This window comes from Crinia signifera, chromosome 7 (assembly GCF_055691185.1).
Source record: "Crinia signifera chromosome 7, ASM5569118v1, whole genome shotgun sequence".
Classification (NCBI taxonomy): domain Eukaryota; kingdom Metazoa; phylum Chordata; class Amphibia; order Anura; family Myobatrachidae; genus Crinia; species Crinia signifera.
In genome coordinates this window covers 97,733,398-97,761,267 of record NC_139223.1, presented here as the reverse complement: position 1 = coordinate 97,761,267, position 27,870 = coordinate 97,733,398, and the positions used below count along the sequence as shown (strand labels likewise).

Sequence of the window (27,870 nt, the reverse complement as noted above, 5' to 3'; positions counted from 1 at the left end):
GCCAGAGTGGCAAAGGTGTTATACCCCTCAGCCAGCAGTTAAGAGCAGTGAGGTGGTTGGCTGCGTTACCCACAGCCTTACTCAGGTACTTAGTGGTGGCAGGGGGGGAGGGGGGCTCCAAGTGCCACGGCACCATGGGGTATCAGGAGGGCAGTGGTGGTATTCCCCTCGCCCGAGATGTACTCACAGTTTCACGCGGGTATGGCACAGATGAGAGCCGCCGCTTCTCCTGTCATGTGGGCGCAGGCGGCCGATTGCAATGGCGGGTGGATAAGAAGAGGTGAGCGGGTATCTGCCTCACCTGGGATATTCTCACAGGTGGGCCAAGGTGCGTGGTATGTCCGGTGGGGCGTTTACGGTCCCCTCTGGTCCCTCAGCGGAGATGTATACCGCCACATTGCCGGTCATGTGGGCGCTGGCGGTCCATTCTAATGGCGGCTGGTCACGGGTCTCTGGCGTCTGTCTCGCCCGGGATGTTTGGACGGGCAAGTCCAGGCGGGCAGCACGTCCGGAGTGCCCCGCGCGTGTCTCCCGTCTCTCCGGCTGAGATGAGAGCCGCCGCGTCGCAGATCACGTGGACGCAGCCGGCTTGGAGTAATGGCGGCGTATAGGAGAGAGCCGGGATTGCGGCGTCAGGGCAGCCGGCGTGTCCTCCAGGTGAAGGAGAGAGGCAGCGGGAGTCGTCCTGGTATGGTCACCAGGCTATCAGGCGGGTTTGTAGTTATTTTCGGGTCCGGTCCGGCAGGGATGAGGCTGGGAGACACGGAGCACTAAGCTAGAGCAGCTTGCCCCTCCAGCTCCGGAACCGGAAGTCCCTCCGTTCGACAATTTAATAAGTAACATCTGTATAACATACATGAGTTTTGGTAGTATTTTAATTTAATGACCTCTACTCTTCCTAGCAGGGACAAAGGTAAGTCTGTCCAAGTATCCATAGATTTGGATAGGGAGGTGATAAGTGGTACATAGGTTAATTTGTATAAGTTAGAGATTTGTGCAGGTATTTGAACTCCTAAATATTTAATTTGTGTAGACTTGTTTTTTATATTGCAGGGATCTTCCCTGTCAGGAAAGAACGGAGGGGGACCCTTCAAAATCATTAGTTCGGATTTGTGTACGTTAATTTTGTAGCCCGAAAATTAGGTAAAACTTTGGATAATAGAGAAGGCTGCAGGTAAGAAGTGTTCGGGGGATGTCAGGAATAGCAGCATGTCATCTGCGAATAAGGAAACTCGAAGACCAACTGAGCCTATTTGTATACCTTGGTAGGTAGGGGACTGGTGTTGGGCTATGGCTAGTGGTTCTAGGGCAAGGGCAAATAGTAGGGGGGACAGAGGGCAGCCCTGTCTGACCCATTTCCTATACTGCGAGAGACTAGAGAGAATTCCATTACACATTGGGGGTTATTCTGATTCACTCGAAAAGGCACAATCACTCTCTAATAGACAAAGCCATGTGCACTGCAGGTGGGGCGATGTAACATGTGCAGAGAGAGTGAGATTTGGGTATTTTATTGTTTCTGTGCAGGGTAAATACTGGCTGCTTTATTTTTACACTGCAATATAGATATCAGTTTAAAGTACATCCCCCACCCAAATCTAACTCTCTCTGCACTTTACATCAGCCCCACCTGCAGTGCACATGGTTTTGTCCATAAGAGATTGATTGTGACTTTCCGAGTGAATCAGAATAACCCCCATTATTCTGGATGCCAAATTTCCATATAATGCATTTAAAAAAACATTGTTTAGGGAAGGAAAATTTCTGTAACACATTGAAAAGATGATCCCAGTGGACCATGTCAAACGCCTTTCCACATCCAGCGATAAGACCGCTAGGGGGGGGGGGGGCGTCCAACGCGGCCCCCTGGGAATAGTGAAGTGCCGTCAAGAACTTTCTAATATTAGTTACTGGGTTCCTCCCCATCACGAACCCCCTTTGTTCGGAGTGGATCAGGGTTGGTAAGAAATATTTCAACATTTCAGTGATGATTTTAGTGAGTAATTTATAGTCAATATCAAGGAGCGATATGGGTCGATAGGATCCAGCATCAGAAAGATCCCGTCCAGGTTTTGGAAGGTCCTTGATAGTTGCCATATTAAAAAAGGGGGGGGCCTTATCTGTATCAAGGATCGAATTGTAAACTGCTACTAAGGTGGGGGCTATCCTGGGTGCGCTGTAGCGGGCGTATAAGGGGATTGGTGACCCTTAGGAAGGTTTGATAGTAGCTTACTGGATTTATTGCCATTTTTGTAGAATCTGTCATTGGCATCAAATGTATATAGGGATTCTGATTTAACAAACAGACCCTCAAAGGTGGATTTTGCCTGTTGGTATTCCTGCTTAGTGTAAGCTGAGGGGGACTGCTTATAATCAATAAATTTAGAAGTAAGGTTCTCTTGGGCAAAATCTTTAGCTACAGTATTCTCTTTTTCTGATGGGCGGTGTAGGATATGATTGCCCCTCTAATAGTGGCTTTAGAGGCCTGCCAAAAAGAGGTAGATTTGCAGTAGCTGTATCTTGGTTATCTATGGCGTAGTTGTCCCATGTACAGATGGAGCTGGCCTTATCTATCCCCGGCGCTTGCCAGATCCCTTGTGCTGGCGGCACCAGTGATAGAGACTGGGACGCGCATGCACGTCCCAGAATCACATCGGCTGGGCAGAGTCTCCCAGCCCGTCTCTGCTTTGGGGAGATGCTGCCCAGTTCGGGGGGTTGGGGCAGCGAGGGGGACTGGCGGAGACAGTGGGGGAGTCATCGGGGACCCCGACGAGCTCTGTTGCCACGGGGTGCACGCCCCCTGGCGGGAGCCGGCGTGGATGGCGGTAGAAACGCCATCCACAGCAAGGAAAAGGCCGGCTCCATCTGTAGCTAAAATGGTTGACTTGTGAGTGACGCAGTTAGGGATCAAGATATAAAGGAGCTCTTTTCTGGGGGTAATCCCGGTCTCAGCCACACAACTGCGTGGTCTAATAGTGAAATCGACTCTATTTTGGTCATTAATATTTTGGAGAGCAATCCAGTGGCTAATAAAATGTATTCTATATGGAACATGGTCCCCGTAGCATCAGACAGGTGTAATCCCATTCAGTGGGATGAAATACTCTCCAAATATCTGAGAGGTGTAACCTCCCCGCCAAAGTCGGTACTCCAAGTCTTGAGAGCGTCTTTGCTGGGGTGTATTGTTTGTCTAGACTAGGGTTAGAAATCAGGTCAAGACAGTGATCAGGGAACTCGGTCCTCAATACCCCACACAGTGCCTGTTTTTCTGGTAACCCAGCAGGTGCACAGGTGTACTTATTACATATATAGTGATCAGTGATTAGCAAACACATCACTTTGGACGTGTAATTATTTGAAAAAGTGCATGCTCCTTAACCAAATGAGCCTACCGTATATGTAATGAGAGAAAACCTTAGGTATTCTTATGCATTGCGCCCACCACAGGGGGGGGGGGGGGGGTTAGGGAGCGAAAACGATTATAAGGGTAAGGTGTATTTGCTACAATAAAATTAAAGATAAACAACTTGTAACAAAAATGCACCAGCACAAGTTTGGAATCTAGCATGAACACATACAGTATACCTATAACCATAGATCAGGGAAAGACTGAACATTTTCAAAACAGCATATAGTATATCATATATGTCAAAGATAAATGATCAAACATTAGATTAGATGTGGCTAGGTATTCAGAAAGATTATGAACTATTTCCATAGACAAGTCATCCCCATTTGAGCTGATCCCAGCCCGATACGAGGAAGAGAGAGGGTAAGGACTTGTACAGGTCCATCGGGTTCAGGGGTCTGCAGCCCAGTCTGGGGAACAAAGGGTGTTATTGTCGGCTTCTCTGAGGTATGCTTCCGCGTCATGATGAGACATGAAGTCTTTATAGGAATTACCATCAAAGATCTGCAATCTTGCTGGGTAAAGCATTGCAAATTTAATACCATCCTTGATCAATTTAGCACAGATCAGGGCAAAGTCCCTACAAGTTTTTGAAAGTTCTGCAGAGTAGTCCTGGAAGACCAAAATCTTGTGCCCCTGCCAGGAGATATCTCTGATTTTCCAAGAGGCAGACCAAATCAGTTCTTTATGCAAAAAGTTCAAGGTTTTGAATATCCCTGCCCTGGGCCTTGGTCCCTCTTGGGGCCGAAGTGATCCTAAATGTGCCCTTTCAATTACTAGGTCATTGCATCTATCAGATATTTGTAGTAGTTTGGGCAGGGTAACCAAAGAGTTGTTGCCCTTTTACTGTCTCAGGGAGCCCCAGGCTTGAATAGTTATTCTGAGGTTACACCTTCTGGACCTGTTCTCAAGATCCTGGACCTTGTTATGTAGGTGGTCTATTTCCTTGGTAGCCACGTGTAGGGATTTTTTAAGCTCAACAATATCTGCAAAGTTAGTAACAGCAGTTTGCTCAGTTCCTCTGCTGTAGGTGATCTATTTTGCTCAGTACCTCTGCTGTAGGTGATCTATTTTTCTGTTGCTGTCTGCCGTTTGCTGTTTAAGCAGGGGGCCTATGGCAGCCCTGATTGCATCTACCATGTCCCTATAGGTGACAGGGGCATTGGGAGCAGGCAGCGTGCGGTCCCGAGCAGGGTACTCACTGTTGGGGTCCATCGCCCCAGAAGGGTGGGTATCCAGCAATGGAGGTGTTGGTCCCCTGGAATCTGGGAGAGGTAAGGCAGGGGCAGCATGGCGTGCGGGGGCATCCAGCACCATCTTGTTTCCCGGAGCCTGGCGCTCCTTCTCTCTGTTTTTCTTAATTGCGCTATAATAGCGCTTGAAGCAGCAGGGATCAATGGGGATATGGTAGCGGTCACCGGGCTCTCCCAGCGGAGCAGCTCTCTCTTAGAACCGCTTCATAGGAGGGCAGAAGAGGACATCTCTACCTTTTTAATTTGATAACTACCGTCACTCTCATTTTGGGAATTTTCCCTAATCCTATGATTACACACACCCACAGCTTAAAATCTTGTCTGAAATTACATATGTTGATTTAGATTTTATCCTGTTAACACCTGTACCACCTATATTAATGAACCTTGATCATTATTACCTATGCCAGTATGCGCCACAGTTGCTGCTGCCATTTTTGTCCCTTGTTGAAATAAGTTTTCTCATGAGCAGTCTTCCTCACATTCTGTAATAGTCAAATTGTCTTTGTTAATGTCTGCTTTTATTTTTATATTGTGTTTGGTTGATTTATTGAACTTTATTATCACTGATTTATAAAGGTACCACTGTGCTTTGCAGGAGGAGAGAATGTGGCAGTTACTCCTGAAATATAACTAAAATGCTGTCACACTATAAATTACATTAGTATTTGAATAGTTAAAAAAATAAACATACTTCTTTTTTTTACCTAAGCTTTAATATCACTGAAACAAGAATCTGCCTGAGATTTAATTAAACTTTAGTGTTAAAAATTTCAGTGTGTGCACAATACCGGTTAGCCCTTTAGGCCAGTTTTCATAGAAAAGGCCTTGCCCATTGACGATGAACTTTACCCACTAATTCACACACAAACTATCAGCGTTAATGTGAAGAGCATGGGAATTTTCATGCGTTTTCAAGTCAATTACTGTATGTCATTGCCACAATCAGGGAATGGAATGTCCTTTTCTTCCTCTTGAAACTTGTCCAAAGAATTATCCACAAACACTTGGACACCATAACCTGTGGACCGGAGCCTAAAAATGGTTTCAACTGATAGCACTGTTTACTGTAATGATATCATAGATTCAAACTACCTTACACAGAGCTATTAACAATTCTGTTTTCTGACAGATTTACTGTATATAAAACTTATCTGCTTTTGTACTTTCAGTTTGGACTCTATCACAATTACCAACTTTGAAAAGATTGTTTCACTTGGCCTAGCACCAAATAGTCAGTCAGCAACACTGATTATGGTGACACAGCCTGTCACCCTAACTCCTTTGCATCTGAAAGCTCTTAATGATGGTGCTGTGGATCTGACCATATTGACTTTAGAGCTAGGACACTAACTCTTCATTCACTATCAAGTGGCAGATGGATGAATATAGTATTGATATATTTACTTATTCTGGTTTGCCAAGGCATTTTATTCCACGTAAATTTTTTTTTAATTTTTACCTTAATAAAGTATTAATGATGTACTGAAAAAAAGTAGTGGACGACAAGGGGAATACAAAAATGAAGGGGAGGACAGGTCATAAAATCAGCATAACAGATAATTTACATTATTAATAATTTTTCATCTGGGTTCATAATGTGGGGTTTATTCAGCTTAAAAAGGGGAGAAGGACTCCACATAGTGCAATTTATAGGGCATGATACCCTTACAGTTTGTGACAGAAGTGTCTCGGGGACCCTTGCATGATAGAATGGGGTTATGGGACCTCTCTGTATCCATTAAGAAATGGAGACTAATGTGAGCTTTGGAATTTTTCTTCTCCCCATTTTGCTGAGCTATAGTGGCCTAAGAAGATATTAAAATGTGCCCAAGAACATTGTCCTTTTGTATGACTGATTTAGGGACCTAAGGGGGAATCTGGATTAGTAACATTAAACATCCTGTATATATCTCTGCTCAAAAGGGGCCGAAAACAGGCAGTCCCAAAATATATGAAAGATTGTGTCTATTTATGGTACAAACAGTTTGGTGGTCATACAATAGACCGTATCTTTTGTAGTTAAGAAGAATATATTTTGAAAGAAAAAGCATAACTCTCTTTTTAGGGGCACTAACTTGTTCTGTTAAAATTATGTAATTTTTATTAGTATGTATTAAAAATTATCCAATACACTTACAGTAGATATATAACACCATTTAAAAATAATTGACTAGGCGAATCACTTATCACAGCTACTTCGCAAATAATACATGCATATATAATTCACTTAATTTTCACTTATTAGATCAATATATATTCAGCACTGGCACTATAAGATAACACACCATCTTTACAGAGAAATATGACCCCTATATAATATATAAAACGAATAGATTGGAGAAAAGGCCAGGATTCCTGGTTATTAAAATGAATAGATAAGAGAAATGGCTAGGACTCCTGGTGATTAACAAATTGTATAATGTGAATAACTTACATTCCCTCATTTATCCTTTCCACTTTTTTTCTTTTCTCTTCCCCCTTTTCCCATTAAATCTTGGAAAATGTGGCTGCAGCACAATAAGTCGGTACCAATAAAGAAACAACTGCAGCCATGCTACTATACAAATCAGATTGTAGCTGTAAGCATTACCGCTAAAATTATCAAAGTATCTTTGATTGATCAGGGAACAATTAGTAAACCTGAGTGGCTAGAGATACATCCAAGTCTGTAATAAGCACGCTGTAAAGCGTTATAGATATAGAACGAGATAAATGACATCACCATGTATAGACGTTCTCACTTAGGATATAAAATACTATAGCCACCTAGTTATTCTGATCCGATCCTGGCAAAAAAGGTCAACATAAGATTATAGACTGACATCCACATGTGAGCATGCGTAAGACAGCTTACACAAAAGATAAACATTAAAACAGTATAATACCTAGTTACGATGACTCTAGCTAGCGGAGTAGAGGATTCTGGGAAACGTAGTCTATGGAGATATGGCCACGTCATGAATAGGATCTCTCCGACTTGCGGCGGTGTGTTACCACGCGATTACGTATAGGGAAGTTACCTCAGCCGGTCAGTCATTGGAGAGAATAGAAGGGGGAGGATATTCAATGCACAGCGACCAATAATGTGTCAGTATGAACGGGGAATGGTCCGTGTCATTACAGCTGATTTAAATTACCAGTGATTATGCCGGCTACATAAAGTGCACACTTTAACACATGGTTACACTGGTGAACAAGCCTGCTTCTTAATGGCAAAACGTGCATCCAGAGAGGTGGTATGGCGGCCACTGAGGGGACCCCTGTGATGTACATGCACATCTGAGCTGACCTAGGGAGGATAAGTAGTATTTTGGCATAAGACAATTGTCTAAACCAGGGGTCTTCAACCTTTAAGACAGCGTGGGCCACCTAAAAAAATCCAGTGAAGCCCGAGGGCCACTAAACTCTACTGCGGTATTTTGGACAGCCCCATAGAATCACAGCTCTCCTATAACGTCAGCACAGTCCTTCATAGATAGTTGGCACAGCCGCCCATACTCAGCACATAAGCCCCCCCCCCCAAACACATACCCCAATAGTCATCAGCAGCCAATTAGGGTTCCAGTGCAAACAGTAAAATATGTGCCCCCCCCCCCATATATAATTTGATATTGAATAAATTGCACGCGCCGTAGGCGCGCTCCCAAAAGGGGTGTGGCCTAATTATAAGGGGCGTGGTCTAATTATAAACAGTGTAAACTTGCAGGAAAACAATTACCTGACACTTTTTTTGCAACCTGCATGACCAGACATTGGTTACCGCAGGAATGGTCGTTGTCCTCACATGCTTAAGTTGACTGAAGGCTGCACAGTGACATATAAACATGAAGGCCCACACAGTGAACTAGTATGCCTCACAGATCAAACCCAAACAATGAAAGGCTACTTAAATCAAAATACACTCTTATCCGTAATGCCCATTATACATTGTGCATCACACCATAGTGTCCATTAGACATTATGCCACACACCGTAATACCTGTTGTACATTGTCATACACCATAATTAATGCCCATTACACATTATGCCACACACCGTGATGCCCATTACACATTAATCCACACAAAAGTATGCCCATTGCACATTATGCCCCACACTGATGCCCATTATGCCACAGACCATAATGCCAGCAGTACTCCTGCTTATACATATGATGCTCCAGCATTGCCCCCACACAATACCCCAGCAGTGCCCCTCACACACAATGCCCTCAGTAATGCCCCACACATAATGCCCCCAGTAATGGCTGCAGCTTTGCCAGGTCCCCTGCTCCTGCCAGCTGTACCTCCTCATCCTGCAGCTTTGCCGGGTCACCTGCTTCCACCATCCATGCCTCCTCCTGCAGTTTCGCCGGGTCCCCTCCGCCAGCTGTGCCTCCTCCTCCTGCAGTTCCGGCGCCGGGTCCCCTCCTCCCACCAGCTGCGTCTCCTCCTCCCGCAGCTTCGCCGGGTCCCAACTCCCTAGCTCCCACCAGACGCGCCGCCTCCTCCTCCCTCAGCCGTGCTGGATCCACTCCTCTGCCCTGCCTGCAGCCAATGAAAATCGGGTAGGCGGCACCCGGGGGGACTCCATTACGCTGCCTCCCTCGGCAGCGTTTTCTTTTACTTAAAAAAAAAATCCTGTGCATGGCGGGCAGGGGGCCACTGAGATCAGCTCCGCGGGCCACTCGTGGCCCGCGGGCCATGGGTTGAAGACCCCTGGTCTAAACAATCGTGTTTGGAGAAACTCTAATGATATGAATAGGGATCCTTGATAGCCTTAAAATCTACTTATATACATTTGCATGCAAATCTGTTTTCGAGAGGGTAAATATGTACTAACATTGCAGAAACTGTGAAAGAAATTTATTGTCACTATTACCCCTTTTTTCTCCTGCTGACATTGTGTCAAAATAATCAAACTTGGATACTCTATAGCAATGGAAATGAGGAATACTGACAATTACAAAACCTGCCTATACTCATCTGTATATAATCTATACTGAGCATTAATGAGTTTATACCATAGAGTTGGGGTAGCCAACCCTAGTCCTCGAGAGCTACCAACAGTGTTATCATTGCCATGCTTCTCTTGCTGACATGGTGTCAAAATTATTGCAACAGGAGAGATAGATAGTATTCTGGCTTAGACAAGCTAAATAATTGTATTTGGAGAATCTCAAGTGATATGAATAGGGATTCTTGATAGCCTGAAAATTTGCACATATATACTGTATATCTGCATGCAAATTTATTTATTTTATTTTTGAAAGGGTGAATATGCATTAACACCGCAGAAACTGTGAAAGAAATTTCTTGTCATTACTAACCCCTTTTTCTCTTGCTGACATTGTGTCAAAATAATTGAACTTGGAAATATTTTCTAGCAATGGAAATGGGGAACACTGACAATTATAAAACCTGCCTATAGTCATCTGTATACAATCTATACTGAGCAAGAAGGTGTTAATACAGAGGTTTGAGATTGAGATAGAAAACCCTGTTATCATTGCCCTGCTTCTCATGCTGACATTGTGTCAAAAGTATTGTGACAGAAGATTGCCTAGCACTAGAAATTGGTCAATCACAAGAGAGTTTGGGGGAAATTTACTAAAGGAAATTTGTAAAAAAAATAGGTGTATACTAGAACATCAATACGAATTGCCGTATTTTCGGGATAGTAAATGTAAAAAATAAGTGTATTTCTAAATACAAATACACCTATTTTTTTTACAAATTTCCTTTAGTAAATTTCCCCCTTTATGTCTAACGGCAGATAAGTTATAGAAATTGTATTAACATTGCAGAATCTATAAATGACTTAAGAAATTTCTGTCAATACTATCTCCTTACTCTCTCTAAGGGACTCTCATTGCGGCCAGCCAGAGAGTGATCCCCTGCGCTGAGATTTCAACAGGGGTGATCCAGGAGCTGAGCCCCAAAAGCAGATCCTAGTCATCTTTCTTCAGTTGCCCCCACATTAGTAGCCCCTTAACCTGTACACTGCTTGGTTCGTTCACTGCCCCAGTGGCACACAAACAGGCGGGGATCAGTTGGGACTCTAGGGGTGCATACTTTTTTCAGCCCTCCCACTTGCTCAAATATAAAAAATATATGGTTTTTGATGTGCATAACAAAAATGAAATGTATAAACAGGATATAATATTGGGGTCTTCCTTGAATGGCCGACACCACTGAAAAACTATATTTTCGCCATTTTATTTAATTTTTCACTTGTAATTCTTGATAACACACTCTATATATAATAATTTTTCACAGTCATGCAACCAATGCTTGGGAGATCATTGACCCAAGGGGTTCTGTGAAGGACCACATATGGGAACCATTGACTATAAAAAGCTGAAACATTCATCACTTTGAAGTGTGCACTAAATTTTGTTATATGACCATGCAATCCAACCACAAGGCTGTAGAGCTGCCTCGTGCGATAAAGTGAAGGAGAGCACAGGTCACAGGCTGGTGTTTGCAAACATAAGAAATATCCTGTAAAGGAACTCATTGGTATCCCTTTCACACCCACATTTAATTATAATACTTTATTTTCCCCTTCTTTTTCTGTCCTTACTGTGCTTTTCTCTTTCTCCGTACCTTTTGGGCCCCCAGGCTATATTTGTGCTGAACAGTGTATTGGATAATTTTTAATACATACTAATAAAAATTACATAATTTTAACAGAACAAGTTAGTGCCCCTAAAAAGAGAGTTATCTTTTTTTCTTTCAAAATATATGGTTATCCATAACTCTAGGGAGCACCGCCAATATATGTGAGGTATCTGCACCTATATTTATACATAAGTTGGTCCATTTATTCATCTTAAATTTCGGTCAGTGCAAGCCATGGCTTTTTTCTGCAAGTAGTTAAGAAGTCAGTCTACATTAAAATGTTAACGTCCTTTATTATAGATTTATTTACATGAGTTTCACAGTACCAATGTGCTTTGTTAGAGATTTGCAATTAAAAGATAAAAAATTATCTTTTTACCTGTTATATTTGTTCTAAATATGCTTATTTTATGTAAAGTATTATAAGTTTTGTCTGAACATTATTATTTTATTATTTATGTAAAAACCTGCAGGTATGCGCTAGAAAAAACAATCAATTCCAATAGTTTCACAGCGCCTAACAATACATAAATAAGCAAAAACCAGAAAACAACATACTGCACATAAACATTTAGGACAAGTGCATGGTATATAAAGAAAGTTGCATCAGGGGACAGGACACTGAAATAATTAGGGAGGCAGAGACCAACAGTTAGGTGCTGTGGAATGGGTAAAAAATAAATATGTTCTTTTTTTCTCTCACAGAATATAAGTTAGGGCCTTGCTTGTGAGAGATTACATTCTCATTATGGATATTGCACTTTGAAAATATAGTATTTTTAGTCACTTACTTTGTCCTTTTATTTTGAGCTTGGTCCATGGAATGCATGCTGAGGGTTGCGCTGACTCAATTTAAATGGAGCTAAAAAGAAAGCTCCTTACCCTTGGAACAAACCTCCGTAACCTATGGATCTGGGGTAGCCAACCCTAGTCCTCGAGAGCTACCAACAGTGCATGTTTTGCAGGTCTCCTCACAGAATCACAAGTGAGCTAATTAGCTCCATCTGTGTATCATTTAAAATGTGTCAGTGATTAATGAGTGCAGCAGCTAGGTTGTCTGGAAAATGTGAACTGTTGGTAGCTCTCGAGGGCTATGGATCTACAATTCGGTCTGCATTTATAGATATACTGTATTAGGGATTGGAAACACATCCAACCTTATGGACATGAATATACAGTAGGTTCATCTTTCTTGCTCCACCACCACTTACTGTGGTTTCTACACAGCCACAAACAAGAATTCACAAGTTTGGAAGCTCAAAATCCCCTACTAATGACATCCTGGACTGTTTGTTCATGCTGTGTTTATGTCTTGTGTGGTGCCAGTCATCATTACCTATTCTTGCTACTGATTGCTAACCCAGAATTTCAAGATGAACAGGCCTCCCAACCTTTCATATCATGGAACACTAAAAGTATATCACACATGAAGGCAAACTGACCAGCGCACTCAGACAGGGAAAGGAAACTGCCTTCCCCACAGAAATAAAGATATTACAACACTACATGGTGGATCGGGGGGGGGGGGGGACATTCATACATGCCTGCCCACCTGACTGCACAGGGTGTAAGGCAAAAGAACAAATAGACAGGTGAACCAGGTTTAATTGTCCAGCCTGCACAGCAAATACTGTCACAAACACAAGAAAGTGGGATTTCTGTATTGCAAGGAATCTCTGGTAAATAAACAAAAGGAGGAATATTTGTGGGAGAAACAATGGCTAACTCATATAGCAAAATAACCATTTTAACAGGCACCCACATTGATAACCCTTTACACTCCTGCTGTATGGAGTGTAATTACTAGAACAGAAGGAAGAAAAAGACCCCACTGGTCCTTTATTCTGCCCACTGACAGACATTACAACTTCTCTTGGGGAAAGAATTACAGGAGTACTGACTAGAGCAGGTCTCCTGTAAACTTAAAGATACAATACTTCCATAAGGTGAAGGAGATACTGACCAGAACAGGTCCCCAAGGAGAGGACTGGTACTGTAAACTAATACATCTAATTTGGTCTCCCATAAGGATTCTCACATCAGTGTGACGGGAGATAAGGTAGGGTTCTGTGTATACGGTCCATAAACCTCCATAAGGTCTTCCATAAAGGTATACTCACATCAGTGTGAGGGGAGATAAGGTAGGGTTCTGTATATACAGTCCATAAACCTCCATACAACCTGCTACAGAGGCTGAGAGCGCGATTGGCTGAGCTATGCGTCTCCATGGAGACGCATAGCTGCCAATCAGGACTGAGCTATGCGTCTCCATGGAGACGTATCGGCCAATCGCGCTCTCAGCCTCTGTAGCTACAGAAGCTGTTAGAGGCAACGGAGAAAGCCGGTTCTCCCCGCTGCCTGTCAGTGCGGGGGGAGCCGGCTGTGAAGCAGCCAGACCAGCGCTGGATCCAGCAATGGTAAGTAACGCTGGTGTAAAAGTGAGGTGTGTGTGTTTTTTATAAACATTCTTTTTACAGGTGGACTACAAGTCCCAGCGGGCCCATTAATGCCCCGCATGCTGGGACTTGTGGTTCTCCAAGTCCCAGCATGCGGGGGAGGTCTGCTGGCACTTGTAGTTCTCTGGTATAAAGCAATGTAACGTATGATCGATTTAACCCTATCAGGCCGGTGTCCACTGGCCACGGACGCCGGTGACAGCCCCGGGCTTCAGCCCTGGACGGGTGAAGCCTGGGGGGGGACCCTTTATTGGGGGGGTCCCCACTCCTCCAGGTACCCCGTCCAAGGCTGACCAGCCACGGTGCTCATGTTTTGGCCGGGGGACCTTGTATAAAAAGTGTCCCCCGGCTGTGGCATGACACGCGGGCTGTTGGAGCCCGGTGCTGGTTTCAAAATACGGGGGACCCCCAGATTTTTTGTCCCCCGTATTTTTGGAACCAGAACCGGTCCAAGAGTCCGGGGCTGGTTTCAGAAATACGGGGGACCCCTATGCTTTTTGTCCCCCCGTATTTTTGGAACCAGGTCCGGCTCAATGAGCCCGGGGCTGGTTATGCTTAGGAGGGGGGACCCCACGCCGTTTTTTTTTTTATAAAAACACTTTTACACATTTTTATTAACAGGACCATGCACAGATCTCAATGATCTGTGCATGGTTCTGTCAAATTCGCCTGTCAGAACCTGGTCTATTTTTTTTGTGATTTTTTGGTAACATTTACCAAAAATCGCACCCTATTACATTTGCGAGTTGTAGACTTTATAATGGGAAAACATTACCCATTACAGCGATTTTCAACCTATTAAATGCGCGATTTTCGGAAAATGTGCGATTTCGGCCATTTTTGACTAAAAATCGCACATGTCTAAAAATCGCACCCTATTACATTTCGCCCAGGGTGTGTCACAAGGGGCCTTATTCTGGTCTGTGCGTACTTTCCCGAATTCTTACGGATGGCGTTTTTTAGCCGTCTGTGCATGCGTGGGGAACGCTATGCGCATGTGCCACGCATGGCCTCCGTACTTGTACTCAGTAATACCGTACAGAAATGTGCACCGCAATCACTCGGGAAATATGGGCGTATTATGGGCGTCATTTGGAACTACACAGGGGCGTACTTTCAAAGTGGGCTAAACTGGGCGGAAACATGGGCGGACACGAGGGAGTGCACTTATTTTGGTAGGCATGCATTCGGACAGCACACCCAATGCACGCGAACAAAAAGGCAAGAAATATGTGGTGTCCATAAGCAAGTATTGCTTTGCGGACACCACTCGTTCATGCGCTAGGCAATCGGAACGCCTAATCAGTACAACCAATGTCAGCTGAACACAATACAATCCACTCCTTTACTCATTAATTACACGCTTGTCACTGCTTCAATTGGAACCATTGCAGCTTAAATGGACCATTACTAAACACACACATATATGCTGCAGTTTTCACACACTTTTACACTGCAACCAATGGACAGAACTTACTATCACTAATACAGATAGACATGTCACTTCTACATGTAACAATTAAACCGAACATTTGGGGATAAAAATAATCATTTATTACAATAAAAAAAAAATGGAAACCGTAACAAAATAAAAGGTACCATGCCAGGACTGTACAAAAATTATATATATTATATCAATGAATTTGTGACCTACAAAACCACAGCAGAATCATTAGGAAAACATCAGGTGGCTTCACAACAAAAGTATAGCACCAACACTTCAAGTACAGCAGACAGTAATGCTAGCCGAAAGAGGCCAACAGGGGTACCAAACATGACATTCGAAACAAGGGCAAATGTGGGTACCCTCTGCATGGGATTGGACACAGGAAGCTGACACACACAGCTCAATGAAAGATTTGGGAAGACATAAGGGTGGAGATTAATGCGGACACAAGTTCATTTGCGGGCATGTTTGGCCCTGGTAGGCTCCTTGCCACGTGCAGCAGCTCTTCGGCCACGGCCACGTCGGGATGGTGGCCCAGGTGGAGCAGATGCTGGTGAGGGGGGGGAAGGTGTTCCCCCTCTGCCAGCAGAGAGTGCTGATGGTGGTAATGCACCAGAAACGGATGACAATAGGACCCTATTGCTGGCAACTAGCTCCACCATAAGCTCATTATGGTGGAGGAGGAGGTCATTTTGGCACAGGGCTTGATCTGCCAGCACCTGCAGGCTTGCAGCAATTGTTTGCTGGGTGGCAGCCATGCCCTGCTGGGCCTCAGCCATAGCCTGCAGGCTCCCAGCGATAGTCTGCTGGGTGCTGACCAAACCCTGCATGACCTCCTCGGTCCTACGCATCCGCTCTGATGCCAAGTCTCCCTGCTGGTGAATATGGCCAAGCACCTGCACCCACCTGTCGTATTCGGGTTCGGCCGGTGGCTGCACGTGCCTGGCACTGGTGGCAGGTGGCACAGACTCCTCAACCTCAAGAGATTCTTGACCAAGCAGTGGGGATGCTGGTGAAAGAGAAAATTACAATTACAACACATTCCATGCAAAATTAGGACCAGCTACTTATGGCATGGCAAATAATTACCTTCAAGAAAAGCAGCAAAGACTTCCGCTGGGGCCTCGCTATCCATGGTGCTCACCCCCCGGACCTCCTCTACTGCAATGCAGCATTCTGCTATCTCCTCCAGGGGGGTGAGCTTCAGCCGGCCTGGCATGGGGCCAGCCCCAGAGGTGTGGCTGTGTTCCCACCACTGGGTCAATTTCTTCTTGAGGTTGGTTTTGAAGTCGTGCCACCTGCAATCAAAGTTTACATATTACTACATGTCACTCCTCATGTTTGCTGTAGCACCCATTGCAATCTGCAACAGATTACAACATGTGCTTCATTACACCAAACTTACATTATATTAAATTCGAAAACCAACCCTTAGAAGATACACTTACAATCACCCTACAATAACTATCGATTAAATGACATGGCAAACATGTTTGTGGCTCCAAGCAACGTGACCGGCCATTTACCAACTCCATCTAACATCTAATGTAAACATTACTGGTCTTGTACTGCTCAAATGTAACACACATGAACTTGCCTATTCTTAACGTGCTCCGCCTCACGAACTTTTGGAGCCACCGCATTAATCTCCGCCGTTATGTTCTCCCAAATCTTCCATCTCCTTGTGTGTGTCAACCTGTCCTGTGGACACTCGATCCAATCCCGTGCGCGGGGTACCAGGATGGCAAGCTCCTGCGCTTCGAATGCCATGTTTCTGCTGCTTGGTTCCTCTGTTGCCCTATTTTGGCCACGGCCACCTGTCGCTGTACTTGAAGTGCTGGCCAGGCTACTCTGTTGGGAAGCCACCTGTTGTGTTCCCAATGATTCTGCTGAGGCTGAAGATGGGCCAGCTGCCGATTGGCCTGATGTAGATGGCCCAGCTGGCTGCTCTTCTCCCACTGGCTGGTCTGGGTTGAGGGGGACATAGCTGGTGCTGGAGTCCATGTGGCCAAACAGGTCCTGCAACACCTGGTCTTACTCAGATTCTGAGCCAGCCATGTTTGCAACAACATTGCAGTTTTCTAACACACCTTTATATCCTATTTCTGTAATTGGCGTACATTAGTGACACCCTGCGTTCCGTACGGCAGCGTAGACCGTGCGGCGCATAGGCCACGCCCCTACCTGCGGAAAAAAACATTAAAAACCTGGCATAGTAGTAAGTCTGATTTAGTAGCTAATTGCAGATTTGTACTCCAATGACCAAATAAAACTGAGGTCAGACATGAAATGTATATGTGAATGTACATCTGTACTGTGCACTTGTTTGGTATGTAGTACAAATGACACTAACCATTCCATATGTAAATCCAGTCCACCACTTAGGCAATAGTAATCAGTGCTAGCATCCAAATCACATGTGAAAGGTCTCCAAATTCTGGCTTGATGCTAGCTACATTTCATTCAACATCTCTAGTGTGGCCCAGTAGAAGGTAAGTGTACACATGGCACCATGGCCAAATATTGGGAAAAGGTCTGGCACTCTTTGCTATGTTTCTGCTGTATAGCTTTCACTTTAATAAAGCAGTTTAGTACCTTGTAGAGTTAGGTGTAACTGGCTAGTGATGCAGACTATTTCACCTGTTGCTTTTACCCATGTTTGGTGAATGTAATAGATTATATATAATGGGTTGCCAACTTATTTCACACTGTCTATTAAGAAGATAGTAAGTAATGGCATGGTCTGCTCAACTATGCAAAGGTACAGCAAGTGTGGGTTGGCGATGCAATGGGTTAGCCATCTGTTGTGGCGCATACACGCTGTTAATGACAAAATGAACAATAAAGTTAATACCAAATATCACTCTGATCAACCAATGACAGGACATGATTGCTTGAATTGTGCCATTGCTAAGATGTCGGCCTATGGGAGAGCAGCACCCTTCTCACCCGCGGAGCTTAGGACACTGGTCTCCGTTTTGGAGACCAGGCTGGGGCGTGCGGGGCCCTTCATTACCAATAGGCAAAAGCGCCAGGTGTATGCCGCAGCCCGCAGGCGCATATTCGCGCGCACCCAGGTGCGCAGGACCATCGCACAGCTGGAGCGGCGATGGTCGGATCTGAGGCGCCGCCAGCAAGAAAAGCTCCAGCTTATACGGGCCAGCATTGCACGATGTAAGTGTTTACCCATTAAATGCCCAATTGTACAATATTGCTTACATGACCTTTTTTAAACCAATAAGGTAACCTGCCTGATCCATGAGTTAAACATGGCATACACTATATGTGTGGTACTTCCTGTTTGACACTGTTAAAGTCGAGTTGCACACACGCCATTTTAGGATAGTATGGACCCCATTTTGGTTCGCAGAGTTACGCAAATAAAGTATCCATACCCGAGTCTGTGTGACAAAGTGGACCAGAAGCGCAGCCATACTATTACACATAAACTCATAATACCATATTCACACTAAATAAAATATAGTTAAAGGTTTAGAGCACCACACATAGCTTAGTTAGCATTACATACATCCGTCTGTATAATGTTTACTACCGTTACGTTCCGTTTCTTATGCGCAGTATTCCGGTCATTGCGAATTAATCGCAATCCATACGGTCCGATAGTTATGGACAAAATCCATATTCCCAAGACTGTTTCTGTTAAAAAGTGTATAACAAAAGAATCTAGTTGTAACCGGTTCTTACTGCTATTTACAACCCCTGACGACGATACCAACAGACAAAGGACTCCAAAGGTCACTCCCCTGCACCTATCCAAACCAGGTGCATCATTTTACCCCAATCACAGAGGACTTGACATACGAACCCTGACCAATAGGAATGGCCTTTGACCTCCCCCTTCTGACCCTATAAGATAGGTGACCCAGGGCGGCCTTGGTCACTTCGGCACATCTTCCTTTCCCTGACCATTGACCGGGCTATAGTTCAAACCTGAACATAGCGAGCTCCGACCGGACTGCGCTGCGCATATTTGATGAGACGGTAAACGGTTGCATTCACTGTACTTACTTTTATTGTATTGTTGGCTGATTGTATCCTGTGTCTGTTTTTCTTTCCCCTAGTAGAGCTTGATTATTATATTCATTGTAACACGATTGCATTACGTGTTATACCTGTTTTTCTATATTTCTGTAATCCCCTTTTGTCCATTAGGGACTAAATACATTATTTACGGAGTTTCTATCTCCGCACCTTTATACTGTGGTCTCGTCTGTTATTCGCATATAGCGATAAAGGTATATTACGGACATTGTCCTTAAAGGTGTATTCGCAGATTAGAGACAAAGTACTGCGAAGGGATCTCTTATTAATGCATTGGTTCTTCCGTGTATAATACACGATAAAGGTACGCTACGTTGCGCTACGGTTTGTTCGCACGTAGCTAGGAATAAAAGGTACGCAGGTTACGGACATAATACGTAACCTACGCTTTTCACTTATTGTTCTTGGATCATATTAAATCAACATTAACAATTGGGGCTGCGTCCGGCCATTTCACACTCTAGAACTCAGTACCAAACGCGCGGCTTGACCTATACCAGCAAAAGGGTGGAAGTATTTATTATCCATTGCTGGATAGGCCAGGTCCGCGGCGGTGCGGGGTTCGAGAGGTGCTAGCGTTGAACTCGAAGTACAATAAGTGAAATCCAAGGAAACATTAAGCCACGTGTTTTAAAGCATATTTAAGTGTTTAGTAAACTGTACTTCTGCCTGCCACAAGTAGTTTAACGGGGTATAGTGTCTTGAGTTGCTTGTTCATTACAGTATATGTGCCACGTGCGATAAGGTTCGCACACGTGGAGACAAAGATCTGTGTTTAGTATAGTACATAGAGGAACCCTTCTGTGCAAAACTATAACTTTTATTGTTAGTTACTGCAGGGCCAAGTACTCCGCCACGTGGCGATAAGTTCTGGGCCTTCTACAGTAACGTGAAGTGTCTATTGTGTTTTACGCAAGGTGCGCACGCACGTGCTCACATTGGGAAATTTTCGCATCTTTGTACGTAATTTACGGATTAAGTGCGGGATTTATTTCGCATCTTTATACGTAACTTTCGAACGAAGTTAAGGGATTTATTCCATATTTATGCGCAATTACTGCGTATAGCGAAACTCGAGCGCGACCTTGCGAATACACTGTAGAACACGTGGGTGGCCGATTCATCGGTGGCCTGTGAACAGGTTTAACAAAACACACGTACACACGTGGCTGTTCACTGGCACTGCACATGCAGCACACATAGGAACTCAAAGGTGAACAGTATTAAATCACTAGCTTTATTTAAAACAGTATAGTAATATACTGTGGATAAAGCGGTGATTAATAAGAGAAAATAAGTTTTTCTTTTATTGTTCATTTTCTCAAAAACAAGCAACTCAAACATTATTTTAATAGATTCCTATAGCCATTTAAAAGGGATTTATACCTGCATAAGTATCTAGTGAGAAACTACCAACCTGGGAAGATTTTTCTGTACAGAAATATTTCAAGTAAGCATAAGACCAAGGTGTAACTAGCACCCAGTGTAAAACAAAACTGAGGTGAACGGGTGTGTGGCGACACGACTCAGCGCAGTCCAGGGTAGGACAGGAATCGCAGTCCAGTGTAGGACAGTCCGGTGACGGCGTGCCCATAGGAACTGCCCCTTCCGTGGAACTACCTAATTTGATCCACCGGGAGGGTACAAGAAGCTAAATCGGAACCCAGTGATCCGATCAGCTGCTTTAGAAATACCAGTTTTTGGGGATACAGGAAAAACCAGTTTTGTTGTGTCCTGGAAAAATTTGGCCGCACCTTGCAAGTTGACTAGTAGTTCGCTACTAGTTGAAAGACTTGGTGATTGAGTACATTACCTCGCATAGTGGGCTTCACGCTTAATTGCGGAATAGTGCCATTTTGTGGAGAAGGAGTGATTTGGGAGTGACTCACTGATAAAGGGCCCTCCGGTTTCTGCTAGCTGTGAACTTTTATTCCTGTAACAATGGGAAATAACAGGTCACACAGGGATACCGAGTCAGTTAGGGAGGAATCTAGTCGACCCAAAGAGTCGGCGGCTTTCATAATGTGCTGTAAGCATGGTGAACGAGCAGTTGTTTACCAAAAGAAATGGAAAAGAATGACACAAGGCAGCAAGTTAGAATTTCCCAGTGTTGGTAGCTTTGATCCAGAAATCTTATCGGCAGTAAAAGATGAGTGAAGCACATATAAATTCTTAAATTGTGGCAGAAGGAAGGGCAGGAACAATGGGGAGGATGTCTAGCAATATCAGATACAATCAGCCGCAACAGGAATGCAACCGCGACCGCTCCCCCACCCCCATATGTGCCGGAGGGGTTAATAACCACTAAGCAAAATATCCGTAAAGATTTAACCATTGCTAACTTGTACCCTGTCTTATCCCCTTACAAGGAAACCAGAGAGGAAAACGATCAGCTGTTGACATTGGCCGTCTCCCATGCAATTAACATGCTTGCTGGGGCTCCAGTACAGGAAGAGGAGACGGCTGATGCCAACAGCATAGTCTTGGACCCAGGTAAGAAAGCACTACACAACACAGACACAGACAACCCCACACCAGGACCCAGTAATGCGGATGTGGTGCAAACATACCCTGTACGCACGCTGGAGGTTCCTTATGGTAAGGCAGACAGAGAGGGTGTGATACCTACCAGAAAGATGACCATGCTAAATCCATGGACACGGTTAGAACTGCGGTCCATCATTTCAGATTTACCTGATCTGAGGAAAGATCTGACATTATGTCAGAAATTTGTAAGGGATCTGGGAAACTCTGATGAACCCACCAACAAGGATTGGAGAATCATGTTGAGGACCTGTCTCCCTACTCACATCGATATCTTGAAATTTATTCAGGATAGCGGGTTGAGAGCCGACAAGGAAATAAATGATGAGGTCAACCAGGAAAATATACGCCTAATAAACCTACAGTTGGGGGTATATTTTCCTGCAGCAGTGGAATATAGCAAGATATTCACTATCAAACAAAAAGATGGTGAAGCAGCTAGCGAATATTTCAACCGGGGTTTGATGACGGTATCAAAACACACTGGTGTCGCCGATCCTTAGGATAACCCACACCTGAGGGAGATGGTTGTCTCTGTGTTAGTGGAGGGGCTGAGAGAGAAATTGAGGACCAGGGTCCAGACATCGTTCCCAAATTGGCGAGGAATGACAGTAGATGCCCTACGGGAATCTGCTGTAGACTATGACAAAAACATATAAAAAAACAGAGAGATGCAAACCGAAAAACTAATGGCGGTTAGCATCCAAGCTTTTACAAATGTCCCAAATAAAGCTGCATACCAACGAAACACCAGAGACACAGGTAGAAAGCCAATAATTTGCTACAACTGCAATAAGGAAGGACACTACTCCGCACACTGCAGGTCAGGAAACCCCAGGAGTTACAAAACACATAGGCGAGACTGGGAGCCTCACCAGGGGGAGATGCGGAGATACCCAACCCCTAGACAATGGGAGGAGACAGACAGGTCACGCAACATGCCTCCTCCCCATCTGATGGCTGACACTGTACTAAGGGCAACCCAGGTAAGACAATAGGAAACAGGTCATACCTGTATCCTACAGCCAGTTAGATTAACACAACACCTTAGAGAAGAACCTCAGGTAAAGGTTGACATAGCTGGAGTAAGGCAAACCTTTTTGGTTGATACAGGGGCGGCCAGATCTGTTCTCAACACTCCCCTTCACTTGGGTTTCACTGACCAATCAGTAGCAGCAGTCGGGGTAACAGGAAAAATACAACATTACCCACTGACGAAACCAGCGGAGGTTACAATCGGGCCTCTGCATACCAAACATTCTTTCCTGTTGGCTGCAGCGGCCCTGACTAACCTCCTGGGTAGAGATTTACTATGTAAAATGGGATGTGTCATCTATTGCACCCCCGATGGGATATTTCTGGACACTCCTAGAAATCTTACACAAGAAGTGCAAGATATGCTGGACAGTCCTCAGAGGCTAATGTTGTAATCCACTGTTGTAGAGTCGAATCCATCTAGGGTAGCTGAAATTACAGCACAAATACCGAGTTCCCTTTGGACTAAAGATAGACAGGATTCTGGGTTGATGGCAAATGTAGCTCCAGTAGAGATCTGTTTAAAAGAAGGCAGGATAGCCCCAAAAATACTGCAATACCCTTTGAAACCAGAAGTCGAACTAGGAGTATACCCAGTGATCCAACGATTGCTCCAACAAGAAATCCTAGTTAGAACTTCCAGCACGGCCAATAGTCCCATCTTTCCTGTGAAAAAGAGCGGGGGAGGGGCTACAGACTAGTGCAGGATCTAAGAGGGGTAAACAAAGTAGTTGAGAGCCAATTCCCCGTAGTGGTCATCCTAATGCAAATCCCACCTCACTGTACTGATTTCACAGTCATTGATTTGTGTTCTGCGTTTTTCTCTGTCCCTTTACACCCTGACAGCCAGTATCTGTTCGCCTTTACCTACAGAGGAGTACAGTATACCTGGACTCGACTCCCTCAGGGATTCATAGACAGCCGCAGCATCTTCTCCCAGGCCTTGCATGATTGTTTACAATCCTTTCAACCTATGAGTGGTTTGATACTAAAACAATATGTCGATGACTTATTGTTGTGTTCTGAGTCACTGGAGTCATCAGTAGATGACACTCGACAGCTGCTGATGCACCTCTCAGAGACAGGACATAAAGTATCAAAGGATAAGCTACAATTATGTCAGACCAGGGTTAAGTATCTGGGCCACTGCCTTACCCAAGGGCTGAGACACCTCACCGACGACCGAATCCAAGCGATTCAAAACATGGTACTGCCACAGACCCAGCACCAGATCCGTACGTTCCTAGGCATGTGTGGATACTGTCGCAATTGGATCCCAGGATTCTCTATTCTGGCATTACCACTACAAGAGATGGTTTCCTCAACTAAGCCAGACCGGGTCTCTCATACTGAGGAATCTGAGCTGGCTTTCGAGGAACTAAAGGTGAGCCTAACAAAGGCCCCAGCACTGGGAATGCCAGATTACGGGAAACCCTTTGAACTGTACGGAACAGAATCAGCTGGGTGTGCGGCAGGAGTACTTGTTCAAAAGCATGGTGATGCCAATCGACCAGTAGCGTACTACAGTGGCCAGCTGGACACAGTAGCACGCTCACTCCCAACTTGCTTACGAAGTGTGGCTGCGATAGCACAACTAGTAAACAAGAGTAAGGATGTGGTGTTAGGACACGATTTAACTGTTCATGCTCCCCATGCTGTCTCTGCCCTCCTAAATTCTGCCCAAACACGTCATGTGTCCTCAGCACGGTTCACCAAGTGGGAACTGGCGCTGATGGCCCCAGTAAATATTACCATCAAAAGATGCAACACACTAAACCCAGCCACATTCCTTCCTCATGTGCCCTCCAAGGCACAAAGGGTGGAGGGTGATGGGAATGTTGCTGAATATGGTAAGGCAGAGTTTAGTGAAGGTGGGGACAAACATGATTGCATGACCTACCTGAATCAGACCTTTACAGCACGTCCTGACATAAGCGACAGCCCATTAAGGCCCTTATTCTGATCGGTGCGGACTTTCCCGAATTCTTTTGGATCACGTTTTTTAGCCGTCTGCGCATGCGTGGGGAACGCAATGCGCATGTGCCACGTATGGTCTCCGTATTTGTTCTCAGTAATACCGTACAGAAATGTGCACCGCAATCATTCGGCCAATATGGGTGTGTTATGGGCGTCATGCGGAATGACACAGGGGCGTACTTTCGAAGTGGGCTAAACTGGGCGGAAACATGGGCGGACACGGGGGAGTACACATATTTGGGTAGGCGTGCATTCGGACAGCACGCCGAATGCACGCGAACAAAAAGGGTAGAAATGTGCGGTGTCCAAAAGGCTAGTATTGCTTTGCGGACACCACTCGGTCATGCGCTAGGCAATCGGAACGCCTAATCAGGACGGACGCAACACAACCAATGTCAGCTGAACCCAATACAATCACCTACTTTACTCATTACTTGTTAATGACACGCTTCTCACTGCTACAATTGGAAGCATTGCAGCTTAAAGGGAACATTACATGCTGCACTTGTCACACACTTTTACACAGCAAATAATCAACACAACTTAATATTAATAATACTAATACACATGTCACTTCTGCGTGTATCAATTAATACAGACATTTGTGGGGCCAAAATAACATTTATTAAAGAAACTTTGGCAAAAATGACAAAAACATCACAAAACAAATGGTACCATAACAGGACTAAAAGTAAATAATATATAATAAATAGCCACAGCAGAATCATTAGGAACACATCAGGTGGCGTCATAACAAAAGTACAGCACCAACACTTCAAGTACAGCACACAGTAATGCTAGCCCAAACAGGGCAACAGGGGAACCAAACATGACATTTGAACCGCGGGCAAATGTGGTGACCCTCGGCACGGATTTTGACACAGGATGCTGACACACACAGCTCAATGGAAGATTTGGGAAGACATAACGGTGGAGATTAATGGGGACACAAGTTCATTTGCGGGCACGTTTGCCCCTGGCAGGCTCCTTGCCACGTGCAGCAGCTCTTCGGCCTCGCCCACGGCCACAGTCAGATGGTGGGTCACGTGGAGCACATGCTGGGGAGGGGATGGATCTTCTTCCCCCTCTGGCAGCAGGGAGTGATGATGTTGGTAAAGCACCCAAAGCGGGTGACATTAGGACCCTATTGGTGGTAACTAGCTCCACCATAAGTTCATTATGGCGGAGGAGGAGTTCATTTTGCCGCAGGGCTTGATCAGCCAGCACCTGCAGGCTAGCAGCAATAGCTTGCTGGCTGTCACTCATAGCTTGCTGGCTGGCACTCATAGCCTGCAGGCTCGCAGCAATACTCTGCTGGCTGGTGGTCAAACCCTGCAGCACCTCCTCGGCCCTACGCACCCGCTCGAATGCCGAGTCTCCCTGCTGCACAATACTGTCTAGCACACGGCCCCACGTGGACAATTCAGCCGCGGACATTTCCGGCTGCTGCTGCACGGGCCTGCTACTGGGGCCAGGTGGCACAGACTCCACAACCTCCTCAAGAGAATCTGGACCAAGCGGTGGGGATGCTGTTGAACGAGAAATTACCAATTACCACACATTCCATGCCAAATTCAAAACATCTACTTATGGCCTGCCAAATAATTACCTTCAAGCGTAGAAGCCATCACTTCCGCTGGGGACTCGCTGTCTATGGTGCTCACCCCCCGGACCTCCTCCACTGCAATGCAGCACTGGGCCATCTCTTCCAGGGGGGTGAGCTTCAGCTTGCCAGGCATGGGGCCAGCCCCAGAGGTGTGGCTGTGTTGCCACCGCTCGGTCAATTTCTTCTTGAGGTTGCCTTTGAAGTCGTGCCACCTGCAATCAAAGTGTACATATTAATACATGTAACTCCTCATGTTTGCTGTAGCACCGATTGCAATCTGAAACATAATACAACATGTGCCTACTGACACCAAACTTACATTATATTCATTTTTAAAACCAACCCTTAGAAGATACAACAACAGTCACCCTCCAATAACTATCAATTCAATGTCATGGCCAACATGTCTGTGCCTCCAAGCAACGTGAACACCCATTGACCAACTCCATCTAATATTGAATGTAAACATTACTGGACTTGTACTGCTCAAATGTAACACACATGTACTTGCCTCTTCTTAACGTGCTCCGCCTCACGAACTTGTGGAGCCACTGCATTAATCTCCGCCGTTATCTCCTCCCAGATCTTCCATCTCCTTGTGTGTGTCAACTTTACCGCTGGGCACTCTATTAAATCACGTGCCCGGGTCACCAGGATGTCAAGCTCCTGCGGTTCATATGCCATGTTTCTTGTGGTTGGTTCCTCTGTTGCCCGACTGCGGCCACGGGCACGGCCACTGGCACGGCCACGGGCACGGCCACCGGTTGGTGTACTTGAAGTGCTGGGCTGGCTACTCTGTTGGGAAGCCACCTGCTGTGTTCCCAATGATTCTGCTAAAGCTGAGGATGGGCCAGCTGCTGATTGGCCTGATGTTGATGACCCATCTGGCTGCTCTGGGTTGAGGGGGACATAGGTGGTGTTGGCTTCCATGCGGGACAAGAGATTCTGCACCACCTGTTCTTCCTCTGACTCTGAGCCAGCCATGTTTGCAACAACTGTTTGCCTTTCTAGGACAACTTTAAATACTATTTCTGTAATTGGCGTTAATCAGCTGCAACCTGCGTTCCGTACGGCCGCGTTCCGTACGCCAGCGTCAACCGTGCGGCGCATACGGGATGCCCCTTGGTGTGGAAAAATATTTCTCAAAAACCAGGCAAACTGAGTAAGTCAGATTTAGTAGCTAAATGCAGATTCCAACACCAATTACAAAATAAAACAGAGGTCACACATGAACTGTATATTTGAATGTACATCTGTACTGTGCACTTGTTTGGTATGTAGTACAACTGACACTACCCATTCCATATGTCAATCCAGTCCACCACTTAGCCACAAGTAATCAGTGCTAGCATCCAAATCACATGTGAAAGCACTCCAAATTCAGGCTGGATGCTAACTACTTTTCATTCCACCTCTGTAGTAGGGGCCAGTAGAAGGTAAGTGTACACATGGCAGCATGGCCTAATTTTAGTAAAA

At 45.1% G+C, this 27,870-nt stretch overlaps 1 protein-coding gene across 1 annotated transcript; it reads right to left on the bottom strand.

Moving 5' to 3' along the window:
• Nucleotides 1-3,799: 3,799 nt before the first annotated feature.
• On the bottom strand, nt 3,800-26,648 carry LOC146021215 (uncharacterized). Its single transcript, XM_083155013.1, has 4 exons — nt 26,398-26,648; nt 25,910-26,317; nt 5,590-5,683; nt 3,800-3,989 (listed from the first exon to the last, which is right to left on the bottom strand). The coding sequence occupies exons 1-4, from the start codon at nt 26,525-26,527 to the stop codon at nt 3,800-3,802; spliced, it is 822 nt and encodes a 273-aa protein (XP_083011139.1). The 5' UTR covers nt 26,528-26,648.
• Nucleotides 26,649-27,870: the final 1,222 nt, after the last annotated feature.